At 44.9% G+C, this 15804-nt stretch overlaps 1 protein-coding gene across 3 annotated transcripts; it reads right to left on the bottom strand.

The window, feature by feature from the left end:
• Window positions 1-34: 34 nt before the first annotated feature.
• On the bottom strand, window positions 35-14520 carry CCSAP (centriole, cilia and spindle associated protein). Of its 3 annotated transcripts, none has more exons than XM_057368421.1 (3): window positions 14144-14520; window positions 5566-5867; window positions 35-3696 (listed from the first exon to the last, which is right to left on the bottom strand). In XM_057368421.1, exons 1-3 carry the CDS (start codon window positions 14436-14438, stop codon window positions 3523-3525), a joined length of 771 nt encoding a protein of 256 aa, XP_057224404.1. In that variant the 5' UTR covers window positions 14439-14520; the 3' UTR covers window positions 35-3522. The 3 variants fall into 3 exon arrangements, with proteins under 3 accessions (XP_057224404.1, XP_057224405.1, XP_057224406.1); XM_057368422.1 differs by having other exon boundaries at window positions 5566-5861; XM_057368423.1 differs by having other exon boundaries at window positions 5566-5855.
• Between the last annotated feature and the right edge of the window lie 1284 nt (window positions 14521-15804).

Below are 15804 nucleotides of genomic sequence, written 5' to 3'. Positions count from 1 at the left end.
GACACTACATTATACCTTAAAAAATAAGAACAGATGCACTTGCCTGTGTGCTAAAAATTCAGTTTAAATGTGCATGTGCTACCTGGATAAAATTCTTACCAGAAATTCAACTCTGTCCCTCAGTTTTGTTAAGGTTGGCTCTAAGTTTGGCTATCACCTTGACTATCTCAGCTTCCTGTGGAAAAGTCTGTATTTCATAGTTGCAAAGATGTGACAGCAGTGACTGAACAGGCATGCTACTGTATTTTACAGGACGTTCTTACGCAGTATCCATAATAACATTTTACACTGTAAACACTAGTCTCCACAAYACTATAGTTAAATTGCAGCATTACACATTGTAGAATTCTTGCTTCACTTAGCTAAGTACTTTCAGAAACATAAAGGAATAAACAGYAATTTTAATGAAGACTTTGGACAATTGATTATTTACTATGTTCTTGCCAAAAAGTTCTACTTCTAAAACRGGAGTGAGAAGTGTTCACCAGATGGCTGAATCCAAGAATCCATGCAAGACAGAGTTCAGAAATTCCTTAACTGATAGGGATTCATTCGCTAGGTTTTCTACTTTTTAGTGAGTCCAATTTGAAGCAAAATGGTCACCTCCGTTAGGAATCTATGGAATACAGTTAAAGCTTTTACRTCTGAAAAGTTCTGCTTTACAATTCAAGTGCTTTTCATTTGTTAACATCAAAATACCAGCAGTTTTCCAGACCAAATACTTGACATGTAGAGCTTGCAGTGATCAGAACTATACAATTTAATATAGTCTAAGCACAATAGTAGCTTTTTAGTCAAGTAATGCCCAAATGGAGGAAGGCTACCTGATTTGCAGAATCATTTACCCCTTACTTCAGGCATTGTATTACTTAAACCCAGATAGTACCAACATAGCACCCAGGATTGTTTTAGCTACAGACCATTTGGAAAAGCACTATGACTCACAAGACCTTCCTAGTGTCTCTGCTGTCTTCTAGTTAATAGTCTTTGTGGGGAMCAGCTCTTGACCAGACAAGGATTAGGTACAGATGATTTCCTTAGTACACAGCAGCCTTGATGCTGTTGAAAATTCTCATGCTCTGTTGAACACCTGAGCAGGCCTGTTGGAGATGTTTTAAGTTTGGTTCCCAGTATCCAAGGCAGAAGACAATTAAGCCTCCTATAATTATTGAAAACACCAACACCTTAATGGGAGATACATCCTATGCATACATGGGTACTTAAGGCAGGCACACAGTCATCATCCTGGCTCCTCCATTCTCTGTGGGAAGAGAGAACTGTAGAAGCTGTCTTTGAAAGCGTGGCAAGATGAGTCCTGCCCTACACAATCAASGAAACTGTTAAATGTGACAAAATGCACTGAGGGCACAGTCCATCTGCTGTAGTTACATAAAGCCTACAAAGCCTGTGGGCAGCAGGAAYAGGCGAGTTTTTATTGAATAAGGCTGTTAAACCCTACTGAGTTGGTGCTTCAACACTGTTCAAAGCTGGGGTGGCTTCTGTAATTGAAACAGCATCAGAAGCAAATTAAGAATATTTACAGCAGCTATTTAAAGAGGAAAACACAACATAGAAGGAAACTAAAAGAATTTCATACGGAGTAAAGGCATCCTCTGGAATAGTTTTCCCCRGTTTTGGGCATTGTTCTAAAGTTTCAGGAAGTTCTAGCGTGTGGTTGGTGTAGCAGTCKTAAGACCGGGATTTTGCTGTGTACAAAACAGTCTAAATCATACTGTGCATTCCCAGACTTAAAAGCTGTAAGATCTTWAATAGGTAGCCTTCAACAAGAGTTGTCTGTATTTTTATAGCTTTATGCTTAAAAGGCAGGTAAAAAAAAAAATCAGACTGTAGATTCATGGATTCTAGGACATCTTAACGAAGTTAAAATTGTGAGTAATGAGACCTTTAGTGATGTGATAGAATTGACACTAGGAGGCAGCAATGCTTGGACCCTTGGCACAATTACTTCAAGAACACAATCAGACATTTCACTAAGCATGTATCCTCTGTGTTGCAACAGTAATTCTAGAGCCCTGCTTACACTGAGACTGTGGAATGAAGCTAAAACTAGTGCAGGTTTCTGCTGCAGAAGTGCAAGTATGCGTCCTGTGGGAAAGTGTCCAGCCTGTAAAACACAAGCTTCAAAACAATTAAACCGAGATAACCAACATATGTAACTATGAACCACACATCTGAACAAAACTTTGAAGCTCACAACTACAGCAATAATCTGCCTAAAGCRTAGTTAGCAAACTGAAAAAAGGATAATTTACAGCCACCTGAGGGAAACAAAACCACCAAGGATATCACAATGACTGTCATACTATGTAGAATTAGGACCTACAAAACAAAAGTGTTCAAACTTCATTACATTTTGTTTACTAAAGGATATACCCCTCCATCTTTCCCTAGCCCTTACTCTGTCMCCACCCCCTATAAATGAGGGGTTCTGCACCAATTTTGAGAGGCAGAAAGCTGCTAGGACCTCATCTACAGGTTTTGTCAACACAGTTTTCAAGTTTAAACTCTTTAACAATATACTTGTATAATATCTCCAAGTGGAATGCTATTGCACTCTGACCCCCACTGAGCATAATAGATACTCTGAAGTGTTAAAAGTAGACCTCACCAGAAAGGAGCCAGCCCTCTCCTTCAATAAATGCATTTACATGATTAAGTACAGACTATATGTGACCACAAGGTTAGTACAGTGGTACAAGTCTATATTGGTAGAACAAGTAACTGCTTATTGAGTGGCAGCTATCAGATAATGATTGTCTACATTAGTTATTTGGTACAACAGGAACAGCTACAGAAAAATAATCCTGTAGCTGCTTCTTGCCCTGAAAATGAGCKTCTATTCTAATGACCTTAGAAACAGCGATAAAAGTTAACATCAGTGGATTCACTAATCAAACAAGGTTGGTTTTTGTTTGGGGAGGGGCGGTTGTAGTAATTTTTAAAGTTTCTATATACAGACTATTCTTGRTATTTGCCTGCCTAAAGTATCTGTATTTATTAGTGCTGATTACCAGACACTGATTTCCCGTTGCCCATCTTCATATACTTATTYTGGTAAAAGTGTCACATCAAATAGTATTATAAATACAAAGGCACCTCCATCACTCTTTTAAAGTCTTTCCCCAACACCGACTCCCCATGATTTGTATTTTAAATAAGGGAAAACATTACTTGTAACCATGATCAGAAAAATATTTGCTTTGACTCCCTGTATGCTAAGGTTCCCCCTCCCACCATCAAACAAACTAACTGAAGCATTAGAAAAATTCCCAAAAGGGGAATTGTTTAAAAGTTTGGGTTGTTATATCTAAAAGCCTCTTCAAATGTTATGGCTCCAAGGATACACCCCACTGTGAGGTAGGTAGCCAAGATAAAAACATTGTAACAAATACTTTAACAGCTGGAAACTCCCTATAAAAACCTTGCATAAGTAGTTTGGTTCCTTGCACTAGTGTCCTGATAAGYGAAACTCCTTCTGAGGATGCCTAAGGGAATCCAGGTTCAGAGAGCTCTTGCTGAGTAGCATCTCATGTACTCTGTCATCCAAGGGTTATCTGCTGGGGAAGGCTTTGTTCGCCAGGTGCTTTCTGCCTCTGCTGATCGCACTCGTCTCTGAGAAAGTTTCCTCTTCTCTACTTGTCTCCTGTTCTTCGCTCGTAGAGCAGATTCATGGATCTAAAAGAAAGAGTTAGTATTACTATTCCTTATTAGAAGGAAAATGGCAAGGAACCCCTCAAGAATGACAAGGATTGTTTTTTCTTTGTCCCAGGCCCCATCCTTAAGGAACAGAGATTGTGAACAAGGTTATATTTTCTTCTGTAATTTGTACTCCTAACTGAAGCACAGATTTTTTTTTTTTCTGTGTAAAGTACTTCAAATTCTGTTTTGCATTCTTTGACACTTTGAACTATTAAACGATTCCAAAAATCCCAAATGTTTCGTAGTCTTATTCAGATATATTCTAAACCCTTCAATTCTCTATTTCTGWCATTTAAAATCCTAAACACCCCTCAATGTGCCCAAGCATCCCTTAAAACCTAAGGCGTATTAGTGAGACCAAACCCTAGAGATTCCTTACCAGAGACTAAAGATCTTAATTTTAAACATGCTGCTGAATACAGAATTACATACATTTTTTATATTAATAAATTATCATAGTTCTCCCGGAAAATGTAATCTGAAGAGTAAGTTTCTATGTTTGCTTGCTTCTATCTCCAGATTGAAACCTCTGTCTCCCATCTTAATTAAAGGAAAGTAAACACCWTTCAGACATTCAAGAAAAAGTAACCTCACCAGGCAGTAAGTAGTCAGGTCATACCTAAAATATCCTTAATGACAAATGCYATATGATTGGGAGTGTTTCAGAAATGTTCTGCCATACAGTTCAGACTCAAAAGCTGAGCTGAGGTGTTCTGTTACTGTTTCTAGCATTAGAAATGTTAGAAGTCTAAGATAAAGTATAAAGGTATCTGCTCAAGTCAGGCTTCAGCCTCTTCTAGGCTTCAACACAAAGCACCACTCAACTATTTTGAGCACTGACCAAAGCTTATCAATTCAGCATTAGTGTCCATTATCAGGAAAGGCAGCTTCTTTCCAAAGTTGCAAGCCCCAAAGTTTCTCATTTTGCTCAGAGAGTTGAGCTGTCCAGGAAGGAAAAGACTGGGCTTCAAACCTGTACCAAAACAGCCCATCAAGGGCTAGCTCTGTCTTGCACATTCATGACCACCCACCACTCAATCCTCAGGTACCTTGTGTTGTAGATTCAAACTCTACATTGATGGTAAGAGAAGGGGAAGATCCTGGCAGGGACACATTTATGGTTATGTTTTACCAGCCTAGGAGAGTTATAAGGAAGGAAGAAGTGAATCTGTTGTAACACTCCCTTGCTGTCTCTAGACCAGGAAACAGAGCCCTAGTGCAGCAGAATCCTGGTGCCCTCCATGACCACATGAATTTAATTTGGGCTATTTTGGTAATATTTTCACCAGCCCTGTAATCCATCAGCCATCTGATAGACCATTCTGCTGCAAGCAGCATTTCCTACTGGCAACRCACCAGAACAGGCTGCTAGACAAGRCATTTTAGCAGAAGAGCATTTGTACTGTCTCAGTGAGGCTCCTAGTCTAGAAAGTACCCCCGCAAAAWGTCACTCTTTCACAGCACAAGCGCTACCCCAGTGTTTATGTACCTGCYTGGTGCTAATGGCCTGCTTTTCTCTTGTTTTCTTGATGCTCAGAATGCAGAAATACATTTGTAACAGCTGAGTTTGCTGGTAACACTGTAACAGCCAGAAACACCACAGCCACGGTTCAATTACAAGTTGAAAGCCTTAGTCAAACATGGGAAGTTTCTAAATCTACTAACAGTAAAGAGCCCTTTTGTTTGAATATCTCAGAACWCTTCAGAGTTTTTAAAATTTACTGCTAGAATCTCCATGCATTCAAATAAAGGGACTCCTGAGAAGTTTTACCTAAATATTAAGACACTAGATATCTAGGCACTATGTAGTCACTGCCTTTTCATGAAACAGAAGCTTTTACTTACTTCATTCACTGAAGCAGAAGCACAGACATTGTGAGTTTTCTGGCTTCCAGTATCCGTCTGTCTTTCTCCCCACCCATACAGGGCAAATGGATGTTTATTCTCCTTTGGTGCATCTGTCCTTTGGGGACTTTTGGCTGTTTTTCGATCATTACGACTGGACAAGGCACTTCGACTTGGACGTCGTCCTGTACGGCTGGTTTTGTCTGTTTCCTTTACAGAAGTGTGCTCTACAGTTTTCTCTTGCTCTTCCTTCTCCTGCTTTTCTTGATCTTCTTTTTCTTTTTCTTTTTCTTTCTCTTTCTCTAAAGAAAAAGAAAAAGTTAAGCTTTAAGCTCCCAATAACAACATATTCATGTCTGATTTGCAGTCTCTYAATACATCACTGAAGCTGTGCTTTTTTTAGAAATGCAAGAAGTCACTACTCCCTTAGCAACAGACACATACCTTGCTTGAAGGTCTTCATTCTTTCTTTAGTGACTACAATACAGCTTTCACATACTTTAAAATGCCTTTCACTGGTGAGGTTACAGATAGAATACAGAATTTAAACATTGTTTCCAGTGATCTTTTGTGTTCACTATTTCATCCTTCCATCTCTCAGACAGCAAACAGATGGATTGCTGAATGCCACAGAGAGGCTGCTAGCCAGTCAGAGATGAAGTCTGATAAGAGTACATGTAATATTAAATCCCACATATTATCAGCTTCTGCTGAAAAAATGATTCACTTTCAAGCTCCCTGCTTATACATATATCTCTGATGTGGTTTTCTATTTATGGAGAAGAAGACAAAGTATGAAGCAACTATGAAGCAAAAATCTACAAAGTGGTAGTCATCACCCTTGCTACCTGTTCCATGAATTATGTTGCACATTTAAAGTACCACATTCTGCAGGCATTACTCTCCAAGGCTTATTTCTCCCACYCATTCAAGCCTTCCATATCAAGGGGCCAGCAACAGGCCTCCTCCTCCAGGCACTAGGTGTGGAGAGCAGGGTTTGTGAGGAAGAAKAAAGGCTGAATAACTGCAGTTTTAGATCATTGCTGAAGGCTGAATCAGTGTTACGTTAAATATTAATTAATAAAGACACAGAGGAAGAACTGTTCCATAAGATTTAGTCCTTTTGCACTATAGTGCTAGGGAAGAACCGGTTTTCCTTTATTTGTGGCACCAGTGAAGCCACACCTTGAATCTTATGTTCAGTTCTGGGTCCCTCCCTACAAGAAAGGTACTGAGGTACAGAAGCAAGTCCAGAGAATGGCAACAGAGCTGRTGAAGGGTCTGGAGCACATGTCCTGTAGGGAACMGCTGAGGGARCTGGAGTTGCTTAGCCTGGAGAGAAGGAAGCTCAGTGGAGACCTTACCACTCTCTACAACCACYTGAAAGGAGGCTGTRGCAAGATGGGGTTCAATATGTTCTCCCAGGTAAGCAGTGAAAAGACAACAAGAAATGGCCTCAAGTTGCATCATGGGAAGTTTACATTMTATACAAGGAAAAATGTCTTCACCAGAAGTGTGGTCAGGAACTGCCCMGGGAAGTGGGCAGTCCCCCTGGGTGGAGGTATTTAAAGAYGTGTAGATCAATCATTKTGGGACATGGTTTAATGGTGGATTYGGCAGTGCTGGGTTAATGGCTGGATTCAATTTGTAAGGTTTTTTCCAACCTAAAAAATTCCATTGCTCTATAAGGARCAAATTAATCAAATGTGCTGCTTACAGTACATTAAGTAAAATACAACATCAAGAAAAAAGTAAATACAAAGAACCCTGTTTCCATTCTCCATCTTGCAAATCTTCAGCAGTAGGGTTAGGGCTAGCAGTAGTGCGGACAAACTGGAAGTATGTGCTAGACATTTGAACAAAGTCCCTAAACGTTGTGGGCAGGCACAAGCAGACATCACTAYCTGACATCTCCATGATTTTTAGGCCAGCCATGCCTTTCATGCATAAGGCAACTAAAGCCTTTTATTCACCTAAGCGCCCACTTGTAACCAATTCCCTTCAAGTGTCCAACTCTGACCATTAGATGTTGTTTTTTGGTAAACACACACTGTGATCACTCAGACTCTGCTGACRCAAACACATCAAATGTGCAAGTGTTCTACCACATCATCTATTTCTGTTTCTGGTAAGGACCAGCTCCAAGCCACCTCTTTTCCAAGTCTCAGCGCTTTCAGCCACCACCAGCACACGCTGGAATACTCAGAAGGAATTCCTTCACTGCCATAGAGAGTTGACCTGGCTTAGGGCTTGCTTACTTATTGACAGGTTGACCATGGAAAACCAGTGCAATTTTTACCCAAGTGTCTTCACCATCAAAAGCAGAAGGGCTTGCCAATCCTGTGACAAAAGAGTGACTATTCCTGCTAGCTGCTATTATTTCAAGCACATACCTGCCCACTCTGATGCTGCTTTAATTTCAATCCTGCTTCTATCCAGTTCTGATGAAATAGGAGTTACCAGCCTGGCACACCGGTTAGGCTCCCATTTACTCTTGCACTCACTTCAGACTTGCAGGGTAAAGATACCAAGGCTTGTTCCATGCCCCAGAACTGCCCTAAGACAAGTCTTATGATCTCATTCTAGCTGTTAGCCTTGCCAGCACACTTTCTGCTTGCTGCCAGCCAGCACAGGGGCTCTGGTGCTGGGCACTGCTCAGGTTTGCCTATACCCATCTTCCAAGCTGTGCAGGTGAAGCATCCAGCTGCAGCTGATACTGTGTGGTACAGCTTAGTATTTGGTCAAGAGTGGGCAGCAATGTTAAAGTATTYAGAGCTGTATTTGTTAAGAATTCAGTTGACTAACCCCACAAAACAGAAAAAAAAATTTAAAAAAAAAAAAATCAAGGCCAAAGTAGTAGTATATTGAGAGCAAAAATGGCCAGATGAATTTTACATACCTAAAAATTGGCTCGACACAGTTTCAGTTACTGTAGCCAAGGCTGGATAAAATACAGCAGCAGTGACCTCAGCGTGATGTAAGAACCTTGTTCTGCGCACTGTCCTGAGCTCTGGGACACACAGCTTCACCTYTGAAATAAGGCAGCTCATTCATTATGGCTGCACACAGGCAGCAYAGAGCTATCCCCTTACAAAATATTATCTGAGCATCTCCCTACACAGCCATTCTGAAGGAGGGACTGCCAAGGTCCATTATCAGAAGGAAGTGCTGTTTTGAGAAAATGAAACACTGAACAGGAACATATTGCTGTCAGTTCCACAACAGGAGTGCTTTCATTTTGGAAAGCTGTTCCACCCTCCATTCAAGGGAAAATGGCATCTTCCTTCTCTGCAAAGGAGGATGGAGCAACACTGACTTCATTTACAGCAGAAGTGGCATTTAGAGACGTAAAAATACAGGAAAGTGGGGGCTCTGCAATTACTTGGGTAGTTTAGCTTTTAAAAAATAAGGCAACAGTTTATCACTGGGGATGCTTGTCACTAGGATATAGCTCCAGCTGGTCCAGAAATGATTGAGCCAGCTTGTCCAAAAATAGCAATACAAGCATATGGGTGAATGGCATGCAGAGCCCTGTGCAGCCTCACAGCAAACGCTGTGTGCCCCAGTGCACTGCAGTGCTTATGAGAACCTGCTATTAGAGCAGGTATTTCCAAAACTCGCTCCTGCAGTGCATTGACACACAGCTCAGCTGGTGAAGGCACAAGATCTCTAACCATCATTTCAGCCTTTTATTTAAAACTACAGTTTATATCCAAGCCATTTTTCTAGGCAACATTTTCACAGGAAGTCAGAAAAGCAGCAGTTGACAGCAGGACTTAGACCCAGCTGCTCAGGGAGTCCAGGCACCAGCATCACCTCCCCATCTTCTCCTTCCCATGCAGGGCACCAGCTGCAGCAGACACAGGAAACTCAGAACTGACTGGCTTGCAGCATTACAGGGATTAGGCAGGAGAGAGGAAAAGCTGGAAACATTTAAAACTGCATCATGGATGCTAAGCAGAACACACTGGATGGACAGGAGGGGATTAAGTGCTTAACAGGCAGAACGAATCTGTCAGGCCCACCCAACACGGCTGTTGCAAGCTCCTGCCCAGGAGAGGTCACTTAAATCCAGCTGCATCGCCCTGCTCGAGTCACAGCTTCGCTCCTGGCTCAAGCAGGAACAGCTCCAGTGGAGCCACTCTCTCGACAGCACTGCACGTCCCGGGGAGCAGACAGGACCCCCATTTCAAAGGCTCTGCTGACTTACTATGAGTGCCAACAGCCTTCTGATTAGATCCACAGGCCAGGTCTTAGGGCTCAGTGGTATTATCTCTATTATCTCATATGGAGATGTTGGCTCCTTACAACACTACCTCAGAATCGGGAGAAGCGCTTTGTGCTTGAATTGCTGCAGGCAGAACTCGAAGTTTCCTGCTTTCGTACCAACATCTCCCCGAATGCGGCGGATCTCCCACACCTCTTGAAGGGGCTATAGAACCAGTTGTGGCATCAACAAAATACAGCTGGGAAGAAAGTATGTAACTACAGATGAAACAGATTGCAACATAATTTCTTCAAGGCAGACCTTGAGKGTGGCAATAATGAAGATAGCAGCCATGCAGCAGCTCAGAGTTAGATTAGATTCTCAGATACTTCATCTGCAGCAGAGCTCAGAAAGTAATTACTGGATTGGCTTGATAGTAAAGCTTGTTTCCAAAAAAAAAAAAAAAAAAAAAAAAAAAGTTTAAAAAAAAAAAAAAAAAAAAAAATTGGAGCAACTTTAAATAGAAGTACTGTAACCCCCTGAATTGACACCCTTGCCTTCTTCCCCAACACAAGCTGCTCCTTCCCATATCCGTAGGCCAGCAAATGCATCTGCAATACAATGACAGACAAGAAAAGGGGACAAGTTTGAAACTRGATCTTCTGTTTAGTTCCACTAATCCCAATCAGTCACTTTCCAAATACTGTTRACTCAACTCCTTTGATGGCAGCTTGTCACTGTTCTCACTTAAGACCACTGCACAGAAGTGCTGAAGGCAAAATGGCAATGAGGATTGAAAGACGCCTTCATCCCGCATGTGTGTGCAGCAGTGTCATTTCACAAGCAACAGGTCTGACAGCAGCACTGCTGCCAAGAGTGCCTGTCCTCTGCTTATCACCCACTGGGTTCTGTTGACAGCTTTGAGGATGTGTCTACACCGTAACTACACCAGTTGATTAAGGTCAAGATTTTGTTGGATTATGTTTAAAGCACATGGGCATGTTCGCAGAACAATCCCACAAACAGCTGCATCAAGTGGAGGGCCAGAAGGAATTAACCCAAAGTTGCCTCTGAGCACACCTTGGTATCACTCAGCCATAGCCTGCAGTGCAAGGYACAGTGACAAAGCCCCTTTGTCCCTCGTGTCACCCCAGGGGTTCACTCTGGTACTGCTTTAGACTAACACCATTGAACCTTAAAGCCCAAGCTGCCTCCATCCACTTTCTCAGAAGCATTCACAAACTTGTACAAGCACACAGAGGCTCATCTCAATGAGAAGAAAGAAGAAAGCAGGGCCACACATGTCATCATGAATTGTTTTTAGCGCAGATATTTAACAACGTTAATGCTGGCCAGCCATACTTGGCAGCAAACACTGTCAATACYGCTCAGGCAAAAATCAGATTCCCCACAAAACAGCAGGAAGCAGCAGTAGCCAGGTAACAGCTAGGATGCTCCAGCATGTGAGTGGATGTCAGATTCAGAAGACAAAAGATGTCATCAACATCAGCACACTCTGCTACCCCCACAGCACTTCAGTGTAATTAAGTTCTTCCAGAGTAAAAAAAAAAAAAAAAAAAAAAAAAAAAAAAATTGTGAAAGGCAGCTTAATAGTAGAAGCAGTAGAGTGGTAGTTTCTATGTTATCTCCTCCACATGCTTTAATTAGCCAGCCACTAGGCAGAAGAAAAATACATCCTTWTAATTGTCCAGCACTGAATCAGTCACTGGCTTATATATTAGTATGAACATTAAGATATAATAAATATCCGCTGTATCCAGCTGCCTAAGTGGAGCAGCTTTCAGTCCTTTCGCTAAGGGCTTAGCAAAGCTCTTAAATACGTGCAGAACTTAAAAAATGTTTATCCAAAGCCATTTGGCAAAGAMGTGAATGTTAAGGACAGATTTTTCTCCCACTTTACATATAAAAAACCAAGGACCTAGCAGAACATCAGGCATTCCCCYACAGCATCCATGGAAAAGTTGTATCAGCTACGGAAGCACAATTGCCCTAAACCCTGCTGCCTGGTAGGCCACTGCTTCTCCAAGTCCSTCTCCACTGATACTGGACTGAGGACTCAACTGTGCATACTCTGGGTGGTCACACGGGCCATCACTAGCCACAGAAAATGCCTGCACAGCTAGCAAGCTTTTATTCCCTAASAAATCCCAACCAGAACCAGGCCACCAAATAACTCCAGCTGGATCTTTCCCTTAAGAGGAGTCAGGGAGGGTATCAGGGAGCAGGCTAAGGAGTGACCAGAGCACCCTGGCCAGCAGTCTCCAGCCTTGGCAACTGCCAGTGCCACTAGACTGYGGCAGATTTACATGTGCTATCCACAGGCTCAACGAGAAGAATGAAAACAAATTGGTGTCCCTACCACAACTGCCCTAGATTTGCACRTGTTCAAACTACATCTGAAAAGCTGGGAATACCAAGGACTTCGTCCCGTTTGACAGCTTCCACCTCCTCTCATTAAAAGCCAAGCTTTTAGACAGCATTACCTTTTCCCATGCAGCCACTCCCTGATCTTTTGCAATTCCTTAGTGCTTCTTCTCACTGAGTTACTGTGAACTCCTTCCACACCTACTCCTGGCCTACCCTCCTCAAGGAAGGAAGAAAGTAAGATAAGGCCCACTAATACTTTGTTACACACTGGTGAGCTGCGGTGCTTCCATCCCTGCACAGCTGTTGTGGTTTAACCTCAGCCAGCAACCAGGTATCACAGGGTCACACACTCCCTCCTCTGCAGTGGGATGGGAACAGGAATCGGAAAAACTCATGGGTTGGAATAAGAACATCACAGTAATTGAAATAAAGTAAAATGCAGTAATAGAAATGAAAAAGGAAGAATAAAACCCAAGAGAAACCAGTGGTGCACAGTTGGTGGCTTCTGGGCTGCTCCCCCTAGTTTACTGATGRGAATGTTCTGGCTGCGGAATATCCCTTTGGCCAGTTTGGGTCAGCTGTCCTGGTTGTGCTTCCTCCCACCTTCTTGAGCACCTAATCTCTGGCAGACCATGAGAAACTAAAATCCTTGATTTAGAGTCAACACTGCCAAGCAACTACTAAAAACATCAGCATGTTATCAATATTACTTTCAAGCTGAATCCAACACACAGCACTGTACCAGCTACAAGGCATAAAATTATCATCCCTGCTGAAATCAGAACAGCAGCTTTGGGGAGATGAAGTGCATTACCCCAGCACCTGTGTGMATCCCCATATGAGGCCTTGGTACCAGACACCCCCAGCTCACTGCAGAACCCCACATCACTAATATGCTCTGAAACACCAAGCTTCTTGAACAGCTGACAGTGTGACTAGAGCTTTTGTGTAATATGGTATTCTTAAGGTCAGTAAATGTAGTTTAGTCTTGAATATCAGAATTCTGATCATTCTGGAAAGCTCAAGCCCCAAAGGGCATTGAATCAGATTAGTTTCCCCAYTCCAAACAAGCACATCTAACTCGAGGGGAAGAAAAATAAACACAAAATAAACACAAAACAAACAGGCAATATAAGGCTTAACTGAACAATTCTCAAGGATTTTCCCTGCTACGGTACAACAGCCAGCTTATTCAAGACATTTAAAACACCGATCAATGGCTGCCAGATACAGTATTCTGTTATTGAAGATGAGAAACCGTATCTTAGGGGATAAAAAAAAAATACCAACTTGGGAATCTTGAGAGTGTAACTATCTGCCCAACCACTGTGCGTAGTTACATCTTGAGACATCAGAGCAATTACTCCATGCTAAAAGAGAACAAAATGTTATCAACTCTGCATCTGTTCAGACTACAAAGTTGCCTGCACTCAGCTGCGAGCCCAAGATCAAACCTCAGGTGGCATTAAGCGTTCAGCCGAGACACATTACATGTGCAGACCCAAGAAAGCAATTGCGTTAAGTACCAGCCAGTGGCATACAGKCCAAGGTGCCGCTGCTTTTGCCGGAGAACCTGCTTATATAATTGCAGAGATGCTCGGCTYCCATGGCAACAGTTTACATAAGTGGCTGTGACTCAGGATGAGAGTTACCACCACTTGGCACTTTAAAGAGACACCTCCGATGCCGCAGCCATGGTTTCTCCGCAGGCCTAGCCAGGATCCGGCAGCGAGGCCCGGCTGACGAGCCGTTCCAYCCCCGGGCCATGTCCTGGGGGCGGGTGAGACGGGCCAGGCGGGGCCGGGTGCCCCCGCACGGTCACCCCGCGGGGTCCGAGCACCCCCGGCATCAGCCCCCACGCAGAGCCATCCCTGCCGAGCCCCGCGGCGAAGGGCAGGGCAGGGCGGCCCCACCGGACGGAGCGGAGCTCGGGCCGCACCGGACACACGTGTCCCCTCCCTCCGCCACCGCCGCGCTCCTTACCGGGGCTGGCCCGTCCCGCCTCGCTCGGCGCTGCCGCTCCCGCCGCCTCCTCCTCCTGCGCGGCCGCGGGGCTGCCGGCGCCCGGCGGCGAAGGGGAGCCGGCGGTGCTGCCGCCGCCGCTGCCGCTGTCCTGCTCCCAGCCGTCCCAGAGCCAGGGCCGGTGCGCCTGCTCCAGCAGCCGGCGGCTCAGGCGGTAGTGCAGCAGCTCCAGGTAGCAGGCGCCGCACGACTCCCACTTGGGCTCCTTGAAGCGCTTCATGTACTCCGTCTTGACGCGTCGCGCCGGCACCACCATGGCGGAATCGGGAGCGGGATCCGGGAGCCGCAGTCGGGAGCGGGAGCCGGGAGCCGCCGGCCGAGCCCGCCCCCTCCCGCTGCAACGTTTAAATCCAAACAGCGGTGTCCGGGCCCGCCCCCGCCCGCCCAGCGAGGGGAGGGATGCCTGGAGCGGGGGGACAGGGGCATGAGGCACAGCGGAAGGGATGGGATAGAGTGAAAATTAAATGAAGTTAAATATAGAATAAAATAAATTATAAATACACCAAAGCACCTCAGTCCTGGGCCCAGCAGTAGGGGAGCGGGAGCCCGGGTGATACCTGCACCAAGTGAGGCTCYGGTAAAGCCGCCTCGCCGCCCGGCTGAGGGGAAGCCTGGAGCTGCGCGGCGCCTATCGGGGCACGGTGAAACCCMGCGGGTCCGTGCAGTGCGGCAGAACTGGGGCAGCAGCAGCAGCAGTCTTCCGTGCGCGGCACCCCGGGGGAGCTGCTGCCTTTCCTGCCCCTTCTGCAGGGAGACCGCAAGGATGGGCAGCAGCCGGGGGCCCGCCGGAGGGACACGGACGCCGCTGCAGCTACAGGAACCCCTCTCCATTTTGTTCTAATCTGCTTTAAAAACCTGTCTCTAGWGAGAGCCAGAGCAGGATTCGCCTAATCCAGCCCCGCGCTGGGCGGTCGCCGTCTCTTGGGATACGAAGCGCTTTAGAGACTAATGCAGAAAGCGGGGCGGCCTCTACAGSCGCCCTCCTGCCTGCCCGCACACGGACAGGCAGCCTCGGCTCTTCAGCGGCTTCTGGATATTTCCTTCACTCACACACCGTATTTAGGGCATCGCAGCGAACCATGCCCCTGTGGGRCACGACTGTCCTTGGAAAGCGTTGCTGCAGAGCCTTTGCCACAGCATCGCGCACACTTCACAGCCCCCCTCTGGGAGGGGACAGCGTGATCCYCCCGCCCATCCCCGCCCGCTGGCCCACGGGCTGCAAGCGCCCTATTTTGGACACCTGCAAACCTGACTCCCCTTGCCTTGCGCAGACTCTGCACACAGACGCTCCGGCCTCGCTGCCAGCCCCCGCTCCGACACACGGGGGCACTGACGGATTTGCAGAAACCGTTCTAGGAAACGGCTTTTTTTTTATTTTCTCCCTTTTTTTTTTTTTTTTTTTTTTTTTTTTTTTTTTTTTTTNTTTTATTTTTTTTTAATTTTACTAGTAAGGAAGCAAACAGTATTTTTCCTTGCCTTGCCCTGCGCCTCCCCTGACTGACACAAATGAAAAAAACACAAGCTGTCACAGGTACCCGGGATGCTAAAGGCTGGCCCAGACTCTCCCAGTGTAACAAAAGTGCTGGTGGCTTTAAGGTGAGGGGGCGGGTGTTACACACAGC

Source organism: Malurus melanocephalus, unplaced genomic scaffold (genome assembly GCF_030028575.1).
Source record: "Malurus melanocephalus ecotype Western Australia unplaced genomic scaffold, MMel_1.1 scaffold_92, whole genome shotgun sequence".
Lineage (NCBI taxonomy): Eukaryota > Metazoa > Chordata > Aves > Passeriformes > Maluridae > Malurus > Malurus melanocephalus.
The sequence above is the reverse complement of the archived record's forward strand: the minus strand, read 5'-3'. Positions and strand labels throughout refer to the sequence as shown.